The 15,916-nt window shown below is 39.2% G+C and overlaps 1 protein-coding gene across 1 annotated transcript in view; it reads left to right on the top strand.

Annotated features, from left to right (window-relative positions):
* Positions 1–1,176: 1,176 nt before the first annotated feature.
* The window catches only part of LOC139731196 (ankyrin repeat and SAM domain-containing protein 3-like), a 35,966-nt gene continuing 21,226 nt past the window's right edge, over positions 1,177–15,916 (top strand). The window contains exons 1-5 of the mRNA XM_071642079.1: positions 1,177–1,254; positions 3,697–3,899; positions 6,887–7,085; positions 8,577–8,698; positions 10,746–10,827. Of these exons, the coding sequence (XP_071498180.1) occupies positions 3,718–3,899; positions 6,887–7,085; positions 8,577–8,698; positions 10,746–10,827 (585 nt within the window). The 5' untranslated portion in view covers positions 1,177–1,254; positions 3,697–3,717. The remainder of the gene's footprint in view (positions 1,255–3,696; positions 3,900–6,886; positions 7,086–8,576; positions 8,699–10,745; positions 10,828–15,916) is intronic.

The following is a 15,916-nucleotide window of genomic DNA, read 5'->3' as shown; positions in this document are numbered from 1 at the left end:
TCTAGAAAAATATAGAGAATAATAAAAAAATTTTGCTTCTTTTGACCATAACTTCAAATATGTACCTTTATATGTAGTGACCAATATATCATTAAAAAGGGATTATTTTGTACTTTATGACATAGACCGTAAGCCTACTTCAATATCTTCAAAAATGGACTTATCGGTTTTTGCGAACAAACTCTTCGAATATAGAATTCGATGCCACAAGATAAACACAAATTTATAACGCCCTTCAAGGAATTAAAGGAAAATAAGTTAATGCGCAAGCAATTATTAGGTGGTTATTTTCTTCTCCATCATTATCATTATCTTCTCATTTTTTTTTTATTCATTTGGTTTTGTTTCATTTCATTTATTTTTCTTTTCCAGCGTGTACAAAAACACTAGCAAAGCCCTTCATATATTATTGCATTCAGCAAAATATTTATAAACACGATTTCGCATAAGTCAATAGATAAGCCTACATGGTATTTGCTACATTATTTTGAAAATGTTGAAAATCGAGGGAAAGCTATTAGTAAACATTATTTCTTATAACACGCATTCAGCTCAGCACAGTTTTTCTTTTCCTTTCATCTTTCTTTTCTCTCTTGAACGTCTTTAATTATTTCTTTTGTTTTGTTTTTATATAATCTTCCTTGAAACACAACGAACAGTGTAAACCCATCACTCCATCTCCAAAACAGCCTAATAGTACTGTGCACTAGTAAATGGTACATGTCAGCCTCTTAGGTCAGTCTTCTTTCACAAACAAATAATAATCGGGCTCCTAGAATTAACATTAGGCCTAATTGTTGACATGTGGAAAATTGACTCTATATACATGTACATGTATACCATACCTTTTTCGCTTCGTGCTTTTGCCAAAAGTGCAACTGCCAGGGAGCGACCTCAAGTTTGGCCTGCTAACTACAATAGTTCGTTGCACCTGCTAGACTCTTTGCTGCATCATCATCGGACGGCACCGGATGTAATAGCCGGTCCGTACCGTCGGTGCGCTTTTGAAATTTTTGGGCTGGTAGGTCGTCGGCACTGGGATCAAGGAGCTTCTTTTTGAAAACACAAGCTCCTTGCTGCGCTGGGCCATGGGATCGATGACTGAGCGACGCTGGCAGCGCTGTTTACAATTTACAGAAATGGACCCCGCTGCAAGAGGAGTGAATTCGACGAGTTATAGATTCTCCCATGCCGGTATCTAAAATGAACATGGCTGTGCTTACAGACAAAATAATCCAGAACGACTAGCTGTTGGTGAGTAGGGATGTCAACTTGCGAGTAGCATAGGGAGTCGTCAAGAATTGAATAATTTGTCTCGGTGAGGAGTGTGGCCAAGATTGTTCAGTCCCACACGTTGTTTTTCACGTGCGGCAAACGTATGAATTATGATCATTGCGCTAGGTAGGGTTACTTTTGTGAATTGTGAATTAAATTTTAGGCCTACTCCGTAGTAACGTTATCGAGAGTCTATAGAAGGGTCACATATCTGTACAAGCCCTGCGGTGCGTATTCCCAGGGAGAGCCCATGGTTGGTTTTGTGAGGAAAGTAAAACTATAATTATTATTCTTATTATTATTTCACTGACACTGTATTTCAGTCCGGGAAGCGTTTGTTTATTTTTTATTTTTTATTTTTTTTTAAGACGGCACAGATTGGGGTATGGCGCGTGATAAACCTATGGGAAAAACGTTGGGTTAGGGTTTTTGGTTAGGGTTAGGGTTAGGATTAGGATTAGGGTTAGGTTTAGGGATAGGGTCCCCAGTAGATTTTTAGGGTCCCCAATCTGCGCCGTCTAAAAAAAACCCGCGGGCGGGAAACCCGCCTCATGAGGACCGCCCCCACGCCTCATGAGGCCCAAAGGGGGGGGGGGGGGGGGGGAACGCCTCATGGGGCCCCATATACTTCTATTCATCTCACATCTGACGTATAAATTGTCGCAACTTTGCACGGTGATTTTTTGTTACACACACATGTCCACTATCCATAATGAAAAGAAGAAAAAATCCTATCTGTTTTTTTTTTTTTTTTCAAAAATCGAGTTTTAATCAACCGATGCAGAGTGCCCATCAAAACACGTGTGACAAAACACAGGATGTAAACTACCAGAGCAACAACAATGAAGGGATTATCAGATTAAACTGAAGTGAAATTGAGTATGTTTTATTAATACATTATGTTCATGATTATTGCCAACTTTCAAAGCAGTAGCTTTCCCCTTTATGCTTTCAAAAGTGAAGACTTGGAAGTAAAGAGTGTGCAAAGGATTTTAACCCGTTTGGGACGGTTTGATTTTGCTACAACACGTATTTCCCATAGACCCCTTCCCGAGTATACTCGGGACTCGCCCTCAACGGATTAAGAAATGAAAAGGCTCCTCTAAGACATACCTGATCATTGTACTCTCCACTCAAAGAGGGTTGTAGAAAAACTGCTGAAAACACACTTTCCCATTCATGTTATGATCCCAAACAAAGGAAAAGTGTGGAAGAAGGATAGCTCTTTCAGAAAATATGAAAAACTCAGGATTGACTCGGTTGACCCATTTGACTTTTTTAAAGTCCTTACTTAAAATCAGTGGGTGCGACTTTTTGTTTGTTTTGTGATTCGCAGTCACATTTGGAGTGTTATTTTCCAATGCTATTTCTGGCTTGTGTGGGTATTGTTATTTGTGTTGACCCGTGCCATGCTCGACTGAGTATAACCTAATTTAATTTAATTGACATATTAATGGGTTTCCTCTAATGTTTGGTCAATCGGGGTATGGACCATAGGAAGCCCTGAATACAAATCTGCAGTCTTGCAGGCTGGCTTGTTTATAGTATGTTACCACTATCATGGACAGATCTCATCCATTTCAAGTCAATGAGACAGTGAATGCTTCTTCATCATAACAATTAGTCAAACTTGGAAAAAGTACAACCTGTCATTGCTGTTTTTTTTTTTTTTTTAATGAATTGAATGTGCTCTGTCACGTATGACATTATTTTGTCAACACAATTAGGTTTCAATGGCAAGAAGATTTTCCTTTTCTCACAACCATCTCGCCATAGTTGATGACAACAAAATATTAGAAATAGGTATTAGATCTACCCAGCTAGTATAATAATTATAAATGTCTTTTAATAGATTATGTCACATGACCATGTAAATATTTTGGTTTAGGGCAATTACAGAAAGCAGGAGCATTAAATTGAAAAGAAAGAGAAGAAAAAGAGAAATACTGTAATCAGAATTTAAGGTGCTTACGTTCAAACTCCTATAATGGTGTGATTATTCTTCAATTCATGGCAGTGTAGAAAGCTGTATCAGATTGCTCTTCAAACAGCAGAGGTTACAAGGAGTTTGCATGAAACAGCAACGCTAAACACCGTCACTGGTCTGACGGTCCCAGACCGGTGAAAATCACTGTTGCACCAGTAACTTTTCAGGAATTGCCAAATTAACTAGTTCAGCATGTGACTAGTTTAAAAAAGTACATACATTGTAAATGAATTTAAAAAAAGAAAGTCGGTCACAAGAAGAAAGAAAGAAAAGGACAAATAAAGTTTAGGTTCAGATTAGTAAAAAAAATTGGAAAAACTGGGTAGCTACCATGTCTGACAGAAACTGATTAGACCAGTACACTGTACCGTATATGTGTAGAATTAATGGGTTAGTGTTCAGCCCTGCATACAGTTTTTCACTTTACTCCACAGGTCTGTCAGTGGTGAGCCAGAATGGACTATCCATATGAAGCCAGCGATGAAGCCAGTGAGTCGGAACTCCTGGACAAGAGTCTATCCATGTGGAAGGGATGGAGCTCATTGGACAGTACTGCAACCTTTGAACCTGTGCCGCTAGACTTGCACACTGCAGCATCGATTGGTCAATATGACTGCGTGAGAGAGTACATTACAAGGTACATTGTACAGTGACCTGTCTTTAACCACCCACCCAAGAGAGACAAAAAAAAAAGAAAAAAATGTAGTAGTTATGGATAGGTGGCCGCTGTAGACAGGGTCTTTAACATGCTTTCTCTTCTGAAGGGAATTATTTTTAGTGGTTGTATATGGCAGGTAACCCTTATAGACAGGTGGTCACTAATGCAGGCTTGATTGCATAGGCGCCGGAAGTGGGGGGGCAGGGGGGGCGGCCGCCCCCCCAATCCAAAAAGTGGGGGGGCAAAACGCATTTTTGCCCCCCCAAAAAGCCCCCCCCCAAAAAAAAAAAAAAAAAAAAATAATAATAATAATGATAATAAAGATAAATGAATAAACAAAGAAAATAAAATAGATATGTACATATATGAATAAAAGGGAAAAAATATGGCTACAAACGGCAGCTTTTTGACTGTAAAATGTCAAAATTTTCAAGCTCGCTCGCTTCGCTCGCTCGCATACAGCAGTTGAGCCCGGTGCGCCTCCCCCTTAATTTCTAAAGCGAAAAACATAACTACGACGGCAGTTGTTGGACTCTAGAATGTCAACATTTTCAAGCTCGCTCGCTTCGCTCGCTCGCATTGAATCGTTATGCCATTCTCCTAATGTTGCTGACAGTAATTGCCAGTAGTTGCGCCCGATGCCCCACCCCTTAATTTCCACAGCGAAAGATAAATATAGCTACAAACGGGAGTTTGGGGACTGTGAAATGTCAAAATTTTAAAGCTCGCTCGCTTCGCTCGCTCGCATTGAATCGTTATGCCACTCTCCTAATGTTGCTGCCAGTAATTGCCAGCAGTTGCGTCGGATGCCCCCCCCCCCCTTAATTTCCAAAGCGAAAGATATAGCTACAAACGGGAGTTTTGGGACTGTAAAATGTCAAAATTCTCAAGCTCGCTCGCTTTGCTCGCTCGCATTGAATCGTTATGCCATTCTCCTAATGTTGCTGCCAGTAATTGCCAGCAGTTGCGCCCGATGCCCCCCCCCCCTTAATTTCCAAAGCGAAAGATATAGCTACAAACGGGAGTTTTGGGACTGTAAAATGTCAAAATTCTCAAGCTCGCTCGCTTTGCTCGTTCGCATTGAATCGTTATGCCATTCTCCTAATGTTGCTGCCAATAATTGCCAGCAGTTGCGCCCGATGCGCCCCCATTTATTTCAAAGCGAAATATGTAGCTACAATTAAAACTCCAGTTTTGGAACTGTAGAATATCAAAATTTTCAAGCTCGCTCGCTTCGCTCGCTCGCATTTTATTGTTATGCCATTCACCTTATGTTGCTGACAGTATATAATTTGTCGATCGTTTTACACCGTCATTCCATAATCCATGTAAGGAAAACTTACAATGTTCCTCAGTGACTGCGTTGTTGAATGTATCACATTCCGTAATGTATTGTAGTCCCATTAATGCTCACGCACACACGCACAAGCATACAGACCGTCCAAATTACTTTATGGTTCCCCCCATGTTTCGACCCACCGTACCCCACTTTACATAATATATATATATATATATATATATATATATATATATATATATGTTTATATATACATATATATATATATAAATAATAGATGTGTGTGCGTGTGTGTGTGTGTGTGTGTGTGTATGTGTATATTGTGTAACATATGCATGGTCTAATCTTGAGCCCCCTCCAATGTTTGCCCCCCCAATCCAAAACTGCTTCCGGCGCGCCTGCTTGATTGTATAAGGCAGTATTTATCATAGGGAATATTTGGTAAATTGTGCCAGAGAAAATTGATTGCAAAATTGTTTTTCTATTAAAGCCAGACATGTCATTCTTGCATTGTCAAACAATGTGAGTGTCCTGCCTAATCTAAGCAGTGTATCTGATGGATTCTTTTTTTTCTCTCTCTCTCTTTCTTAACACTGAGAGCAGAAGCCAGTTCCTGAAGTTGCAATCACTTGCACATCTGGGACCCATTTCATAAAACTTGTCATCCGTGACAGCTGCCACATTTCTATGACAAATGTGCTCTCAGCCAATCAGATGCAAGGATTTCAGTAGCTTGTCACATCTATGACAACTTGTCACTGATGACAAGTTTCATGAAACGGGCCAACGATGTGCTTGTCTACAGATATGAAAATTGATTACAGCTACCATTTACTGTTCGGACAAAACATTAATATGTGATTAGCAGAGAGCAGTGACTAGTAACAAATTTATATGGCTACTGATACTGGGTTCGTACTTTCTAAAAAAGGAGTTCAAGAAGCGTCTATTTTAACCCATTGAGGACGGTTTCATTTTGCTTCAACAGCATTTCCCATAGCCATTTGCCCGAGTATACACGGGAATAGTCATCAATTGGTTAACTCTTTATGTGCCATGGTGGAAACCCCCTGTGTGCCACGTTATTCTGAGACAAGAAGGTAGTCATGCTTTGAGAAAGAATTTTGTTTTTCCAATTTGTTTTCAACTTCTACAAATTTCTGTTAAGATGGGCGTAATAGCAGGCAAAGTTAAAGAGGAATGCCAAGCTTTGTTTTGATATAAATTGTATGACGAATCTATTTTCAATTTTTCTTTTGAATGACCAGTTGCTACATTACTGTAAAGGCATGACTTTTGCACATAAAACCGTGACAGAAAGTTAGAATGTACAAGCAAATCTATTTGGGAATATCGCTTGATAGTGAATCACCACATAGAATGCAAGCTGTATAAGAGAGGAACAAAAGGACGAGAAACGCTTTCATTGTGCCTCGGGATTAGCAGTGATTAGTGATTTATCAATCGGTTTTGGTGGCTTTGTTTGTTGAGCAGAATATGCGAAGTTGGCACGCCGTCGACTGAGTCGGACGTGCGAACGTGGCACATAAAGAGTTAAGGAACTTCTGCTAACTTTCTCCTCCTCCAGTGTAGCTCTGAACACAAACTGCACCTTTAAAAGTGTTGAAGTTTTTCCATGGAGGTGTCACATTTTTATCAATTGTTGCAGCGGCGATGTTGACATCAACAAGCAGAATCGAGGGAGCTGGACAGCCCTGATGTATGCATGCTACATCGGCCATGACACCATCGTCAACTTGCTTCTCGATGCGGGGGCAAAGGTCGACGTGCAGTCCGAAAAGGGGACGACGGCCCTCATGATGGCTGCCAGCTGTGGAAATGAGAGTGTCGCATACTTCCTTTTGCAGGTGAGGCATGCAGGCTGCAATGTGGGGATGGCAAGTTTACATTATTGTTCTCCTGACATGAATTTATCTTGTGGATATTTGTTTTCTAATGCTTTTCATGTAGGCAAGTAAATGTGTGTTGATGCAGCATTGAAGAAAATGCACACTCTGTACTGATTTCATCATGATGAGAAAAATATCATGATTGTAAACTGTGGAGGTGTGATGACCACCAGCTGTAGTGATATAGAATTCCTGTAGCAGAAAGCTTTATTCTATAGTACATCACTACAGATGGTGGTCATCATAACATGTTGCTTTAATGTAGGTAACCCTTGTATTTGCAAAATGTAAAATGTTCAGAGAGCAAAAAAAGAAAAAAAAAAAAAAAACATGGCAGCCAAAGCACTGTATTAAATGGAGGGCCTTTCCTTTGACATGCCATGGTAACTTCATTTTTGGGGTAAGACAGCTAGGATTTGGACAGGACATCACTCAACTGATTATCTGACCATTAATTAAAAAAAGGTCATTTTCACCAAAATGTCAGAATACAAGATATTGTCGCCCCAGCAACACACCAAAAGCTTTGAATTTGTTAGTTAATTCAATCTTTGCCTACTGCAGACCAAACGTTAGTCTTGAATGCATGTGATTTCATATGCGTGATTCACTGTTGTCGATTATTAGTAAGCAAATAATCAACGTTGGTGAAGGTGATGGGACAAACTATCACTTCCGAGGCAATCTGGATGTAGCTGTCTTTCCAAAGCGCAGCTGAGGAAAGATAGCGTACACATTCAGATCACCGAGGAAATGATAGTTTGTCTCATTGCCTGAAACTAAAAGTTGATTATATACTTTATATTCCACATCTAGGGTCCTAAAAATTCCCATTTTATTCCACATCTGAAACCGTTTTAGCTCTCTTTAGGTAACTCTTAGGGCTTAGACTACGTGTGCGTGTAGATGACAAAACAATGAATTTGCTGCACGCTCCATGCGGAATGGAAGTAAAAGTGCGTTTTACTGTGTACTATCAAGTGGCCTAGGCCACATGATAGTCCACAGTGCAACGCACTTTTATTTCGTGCGTACTCATCTTGCGTTAGGACTGTGTGGACTGTGTGGAGATCAGCGAAACAAAAGGGACTATCAACATAGAGTGTAACAAGCTTTTCTTCTCAGGTGATGTGATGGGCAAAACTACGCTTCATCACGTGATCAGCTCTGGACCAATCCTATTGCAACATTCTTAGTATGTGGAATATAATAAAAGTTATCATTTAGTCATCCGTACTTTGTGTGATCTCAATTTGTCTTGTATTTTTCATAGCATCGAGGGTAAGTAACTGTACAATTACTGTTTATATGTTCACATTTATAGGGAAAGTGACCATTGTGTTTTTAACACATAAAGATGTGCATTGACTACAGTTGAAAGAAAAAAGATGAAAATATCAGACATTAGCTGGGAAGTTTGTTTTGTATTGTGTACATTATACAATGTAGCAAGGAGCAGAGTTGGAGGTCGTCGATCTCCGCGGCTGGACGGCGCTGTTCTACGCCACGTACACTGGTCACCAGAGGATGGTTCATTTCTTACTGGAGAATAATGCACAGGTCAATGCAACGTAAGTGGCAGCAAACCACATGACTAAGTACTGTAAATAGAGATGTATTGACCGCACTTATTGCCCCACTGAGGTCGAAATTTGGGGTGCAGTTCATATGCCATTACTGCCAGTACTTTATACTAAATATCTGCTTGAAGTGTGCAGAAAATGTTCAGTGTTCAATGTGTGAAATAACTTCTTTTTCATGAGGTATTCTACTGCATATTTCTGGGGGTTTGTTTGTGCGGCACAAAAATTAACACATTTTCTCCCCCAAACATTTCGGTACTCAGTTCAACCAACATGTTAAGAGTATCTCCACTCGTTGCATATTAGTATGTATGCTTGTCGGCGGACTGTTGTTTTTTTCCCCCAAACAGCCGAAAAAAGGGGGTGGGGTTGATACATTGATGCGGTAAATACACCACCATTTCTGGTACTGGTATATAATATGCAAGCATCTTTATTCAAACAAACATCGAACCTTTATGACAACCCTGCCTTCAAAGAGAAATTGCTTGTGACAAGGTGAATTTAGAGGTCTCAATATTCCCTTTCTGTATATAGCTAATCTCTTTTCTAAATACTCGTACGAAGAAGTCACGGTTATGACAAGATATATTGGTGATCCTGGCATCCTCGTTATGACAATGTTTTCCTGTATGCTTTTCTCAGAGACAAAATTGAATAAGTGGCACAAATGAATGCGTAAATCAAAATACCAAATGTGTCATGACCTTGAGATCATCATCATTATAATGCTTATGACAGGGCTCGACACTAATGGTGGCCCGGTGGCCCGGGGCCACCAAAAATGAAGGTTGGGCCACCAATTTTCAAAAAAGGCAAATTTGGTGGCCCGCTTCGGGCCACCAAAATTTTTTGAAAAGTGTCATTTATCTATGTTAACCCATGTGACTGTCAATGAATATTTATACTTAGTCTTGCCATTCAGCAGTTAAATTTGTTTAAAGGATGGATGAAAAGGACTGAATGAGTGCCTGAGAGTGAGTGTTGCGAGTTTGTTGAAGTTTATTTATGAGTAGATGTGTCAAGCTTCCAATTCTTACTATGATAAACTTAAATATTCGACTCATCAAAAAAAAAAAGCAGGAATTGTAATGTTTTTTATTGTTTTTTGGGGGGCCACCAAATTTTTCTCTCGGGCCACCAAAAATTTGAAATTGATGATTTTGGTGGCCCCATCGGGCCACCAAATAAAAAAGTTAGTGTGGAGCCCTGCTTATGATGAGGTTAAATTGATGATGTTTTTCATTACTACTACTTCAAACTGTGGCTTACATTTTAGGCTAATGATAATTAGTAAACTGTAATGTAACCCTGCATCACATAACCCACAAAAAGTTGCCAGACATGAATTTTTAGTTATTGGCAGATTCTGAAAGAGCAGACTGTAAAGCTTTAAAACTGTGTATAACTGAATTGAAATGGACTCTCCTAACCAATCTAAATATTGGAAAGAAAGCATACACTCTCACACTCTCGAAAAGTGTGTACCGAGAAAAGGCACTCTGAAGTGTTGTAGTTTCTATTCAGTTGCGTACAACCTCTACTAAACAGTGCTCTGTGCGATGAATGGGACAAAAAACAGGATGTAAAACTCTTTTAATGGCAACAGCAATGAAGGAATAATCAAATTATGCTGAAGTTGAGTATGCTCTGTTGACATATTTGATTCATAACTTAGACTAATGGGCATACCTTTAAAGCATCATCCTTCCAAAAGTTATTCAAGTCGAAAATTCAGAGTGTGTAAAGGGTTTTTAACCTGTTGTTTGATGACGATGAGTCCCGAGTATACTCGGGCAAGCGTCTATGGGAAATGCATGATGAAGCAAAATCAAGCTGTCCTCAATGAGTTAGAAACTGTCTTTTGCCTCCATGTATTTCTTCAAAATTCTATTGTAATAAAGTATCATAAACTTGTTAGTCATAAACACTTGTAAATGCAAAAACACTACTGCAATATTATGTATGTCATGCTATGCAGTGTTGTTTGCTGTATACACTGTGATCGTCTGTACTTATTTTTGGCAATCTACAGGGAGCCCTCGCTTGGCATCACACCATTAATGATGGCAGCTGCCGAAGGTCATGAAATTATTGTCAACCTGCTCCTGGGAAATGTGAGTCTTTGTGGTTTGATTACTAGAGAGCTTTGGATTTGCGGTGCAGACGTTTAGACAACAATTGCATTAGCCGTTCTCCTCTCCCCCTGTTTTGTGTTACAAAGTGGATTAAGATTACACAGAGAGGGAGCCTATACAAAGTAAAATGGCACCCCCTTAGGATCATCGCATCAGGTAGCTCTCTATGGTGTGAATTTGAGCATATATTTCTCACACATGTACAACACCACACAAACCAACTGCTAACTCAAAAAATGCCACATATCTATACAGTAAATGAAAGCTTCATCGTGAGTCTTCAAATAAGTTGTAATCTTCTGTTGCCATTTGTGCATGCAAAGATCCTGCCTTCCAGACCTGGTTAACCCAGTTCTTATGGAGACCTTGTGACCTGCGTACTAAGTCTATTAAAGGGGATTTCAAAATTCAGTTTTGAATGGATCAACGCCATGCAGTTTTGTAGCTACTGGCAACTTGCAAAGGATATAGTCATAAATCTGTCATAAAGTTTACGTCACTGCAAAGCCAGGGGCCTGTCTTATAAAGACTTGTGATAGAAATCAATCACAAGTTTCTTGTGAGCTGCAATGCAAGTTGCAATTGATATGGGGACTTGTGATTGATTTGAAGGCTTTATAAGACGGGGCCCCTGGAGGAATTTCTTCACAGTTTTGCACACTGCTTACCGAGCATAAACATTTCTATAAAGAAGTTGCATGCCTTTGAAATACAGAATGTTTTTGTAAAGCGCTCGTGTGTTGTCGTCTCAGAAATAATGTGGTACACAGGAGGTTTACACCATGGCATACTTAAACATTATGCAGTAAACTTTAGTACTCCCATAGTCCACTGCCTGGACTGTTTTGTGTGATCATTTACCGCGCGCACACACCGCTACAGCACGCGTATGCCCCACCGTATGTTCGTGTATTAATTTGCCGCGCACGCACGCATCTCGACCTCCAAAACAGTCCAGTCTGGTTTGCCAAGTCTCCCCGAAATATTTCGGAAAAAATTGGCCCCACCCCCATCCCCTCATTCATTTCGAGCATCCTGACTGGTCGATGAGATCGCGTCCAGCAGGCAATTTGTGGGATCGAAAAAAGTCGATCGATCTCTAATCTTGTAGTCTTATTGCAAACAGGTATATTGCATGTAGCAATATAACATACATATTTTACGCCAATATTTGTATTAATCTCTCCATATATTGATGGAATTTCAAAATCATTTTTCTTTTTATTAAAAATTGCTCAAATGATATATCTTAGAGATCATAAGAGCAGAATGAAATTAGAACGTACATAAACCGTGCGTAAGATTAAGACTAACTTCTACGCGTTTCCATAACTGTTATAAATTAAATTATAAATATCACAATAACCAGCATTTTAAATCTATTTTTCGACAGAAAAAAATAATTTAAAAATTACAAATAAAAAAATTGATAAATACGTGTAGACAAGATATTCGCCCATTTAAAGCATCGTGACTTATTGTACATGTCAATTTCGAGGTGGCTTTTACTTCTCGATCGGGGATCCCCCGGATCGCGTGTACAGCATACAGCTTGTGCAACAAATGTGCTTTTCGTATTGATTCCGAGTCTTGCGTTTTCCGACCAAAATCTGTGCAGCATTTCAAGTATTTCCTCCAAACCTTGTTTACATGATCAATGGATGTCAACATCAGAGTCTCCGCGTCGCTTTTCTGACAGTGATAATGAGAAGAGCATTCAATGCAATGTGCTAACTGAGAAGCTTGGATTCGTTGACGGTTTCGGGGAGCAGCAGCAGAACCAGAACTTAGAAGTCCCTACTACACGTACTCGTTTCTCCGTGCGTGGTCATAGACTCATGATTTTGTTTATCTCCATGCCGACTGGTTTCGGCAATAGTGTGGTGTTCCAACTTCCAAGCTGCACCGTTGTGCATTGATATTCTTCGCAAACTAGATCTACTAGTACATGATGGACCAGACTCTCCGAAAGCTGTGGCTCTTGTCATGCCTTTGAAGTCTTTAATTTCGGACCAGATGAGCAGGGCTATGGATCTTGCTTGGCCTGCGTGACAAAGTCGAAGACTCAAGCGGCCTAGTGGTAAGCTAATCATTTAACGTTAGATCTATCCAGTTTCTACAAATGATTCGTCAAGGCAAATTTCTCTTGTCTTGCATTACAAACTGTAACTGTAGGCCCCTAGTTGAACAACAACAAAATGATTGTAAAACTAAATGTAGTTAAATGTCTGGCCTCTGGGCCGGGTAGGGTAAACACATGTAAAGGCTTCTACTACAGTACTACTCTTGTGAGTGTTCCTAGGTGTACTGAGCTGAGTCAAATCCTGTGTAATTGTAATAAATTGTTAACACCGTAACTGCACTGGTTTAATTGTTTTGTACAGTACAGTAACTACTGTAACTTTCTCGCATACAAATGCAACACATAGGCCTACTGCCTTGCTCCTCTACACAGACAGAGGAGCAATCGAGACACACGCTGTGGCCCACAGACTAATTCTTCATGTGCATGTACATTGAGAAAAAACTCAAATACACGTAGGAACATGCTTCAGTATGCAAATGTACTCATACTGAAAGGGGACAACTTTGCACAACAGGGAATGACACTAGAACCAGACAGGGTTTGCCTTTTGAACACTTTAATTCGGTCTTCGGTACCGAATCGTCCACATAGGTCCTCTGAGGACAGTCGCCATCTTTCATTCTTCTTTCCGCCCTCTTTCGGCGTATCTGTTGCAATCGTTTACACATTATGTTCCCTTACAATAAAGCTTGTTCATCTATAGATTAAAATTATGCAGTCTTATGGCCATGCGATATGCATTGAAGAGACTGCAGGCATTATTAAAATCACATGTGCAATGTAGAAAATGTTTTTTATTTTAATCTTACTGTTTTTTTTTTCTTATTTTTCAAATAGGGGGACTTCATCTGGAGACACCAAAGCATTTCGAGCAGTGTATGGAAAATTTGGTGAATTATGATCGCAACTCAAGTCGTCAGTCCCGCTGTTGCCCTGACAGCCACTGCAACCAGAGATGTGCGTAGCGGTATCATCGAAAACTTTGGTCTTCGCAATTATGTGTGGGTAAATCAGTTGCCAGACAAGCAAAATATAAAACATGTTGTCAAGTCTGCTGCAACAGATTTAGATTCAATGTTCAAGTGGCTGGCAGATGACTTGAAGATCCATGGTGCATGTTGTGAAAGGATGATAAGAAATATGTGCAGTAATGTGTACGCGACCTTTATGGCACCAGAAGGTTGCCACAGGTATGTTAATAAGTTTATATGTACCACCAGAACGTGGAAACTGATATCCAAAAGGAAATTGTTGACAGCATGTTAGCAACAGATGGTGAAATCAGAGTTCTGATAGCTACAGTACCATTGCATCTGGCCTGGGTGTTGACGTAAGCAACGTACACAGTACGGTTTTGTGTGGATGCCCAAGTGATCTAGACGATTATATCCACTTTTTAAAAGCACTCAATTTTCAGGCCTTATCAGATATACTGGTAACATGAAGAATCATGTACAGCTGTACATCGTAGCTGAGATTTTTTTTTTTAAATGAAAAATGTCACGTATACACGTGTACATATAGCTTAGCTTGTACCTTTGGGATTTGAAAATTGTTTTTTAGAGAATTCATATGATTGTTTTAAAACAAGAATCCACTGTGGGTGTTTTTCCTCCTTAATTTAAGGTTTGTAATGGTGAGTGGTTGGTACATTGGTTTCTGAGTGTACCTGAATTTTTGCAGTTCCATGCTACATGTACAGTTGTACAATAATTTTCTTTTTATCACTGCAATTACTGTACCTTGCTCTTATTGATAGAAGCAAATACAATGTACATTTGTACACACCTACTTTTCATACTGTACTTTGTTTTTTAGGCGTGAATATTTTCATTGATTTTCATTGGACATGTTGATGGGTACATATCATAATTACAAGTGATAAAATTATGGAAAAGTTGTTATTTTAGTTCAAGGTTGTGCTTTTGTGATGTCACTTGGATTACATGTACATGTACATGTACATGTACATACAGACCATGTCAAGTGGGGATGGGCTGTGTGTTTTGGGTGTTTGGGTGGGTGTTTGAAAATTGAACTGAAAATGCTGTTTGTCTGCACATGTAATTGTACATCGCATGTTCATCTATGCATACATGTACATACAAGTGTACAAATGTGTAGAGTGTGTTTTTGAGTTGTACAACTACCAAGAACTTGTTTACATATAATACTTTCTTTACATACAAAATCATTCATGAGAAGTACAGTATGTTCTTTGGCCCATTTTGATTAAACTAAAACTAGTTCTGTTAATGCACATGAACATTTTTACCTATAGTTTGAACTGTGTAGCAATGAATTTATTTTCTTTTTTGAACTTCGAAGCATTTTTTTAAACCAAGAATTGTTGTAAAGCGCAACAAATGAAAAAACAAAGATTTCTTTGTCATAACTTGTAACCAGTTTGTGTTAATCCTGTATTTTTGATGTGTAATGAGAGTCTACTACACATGGTAATCAGACTGAAATGTGACATATCAAATTATTTCTCTGACATCAAAATTCAGAGTCAAACAGTTTACAATGTATTTTGTTTGAAATAATGCACTGTTGTTGAACAATGATCATGAACTACATGTATCATGAATATACAGTAAATGTATTGTATATTACAGTACTTGTACATGTACATGTACAAATGAAAGTGTATAATGAAGGAATTTCAAGAGCATGGAGAAACAACTGAAATATGCCTAATATTTTATAAACTATAGAACATTTAATTTCAGTTCCTTATGAGTACTTGGTGGCACAGAATATCCAACTTTAAAGACACTTATACACCTGAGGAATTATTTTGAATGTCCTTCCCAGAGTGACAACTTTTTGAACTCATTATTGACAGTTGGGAGTGGGATGCTAGCTTTGAAACTTCCTTGGTACGGTAGTTGGTACAACATTAACAGTTTTAGGCGCACCTGGTAAACTAGGGACGGCGAGCGACGCGGTGCGACGCTTCTGCAAATTTCTTTCAATTTC

Source organism: Diadema antillarum, unplaced genomic scaffold (genome assembly GCF_040938485.1).
Source record: "Diadema antillarum isolate AM-2024a unplaced genomic scaffold, OU_Dant_1.0 seq00000365_RagTag, whole genome shotgun sequence".
NCBI lineage: Eukaryota > Metazoa > Echinodermata > Echinoidea > Diadematoida > Diadematidae > Diadema > Diadema antillarum.
This window is presented reverse-complemented; position numbering and strand designations above follow the sequence as displayed.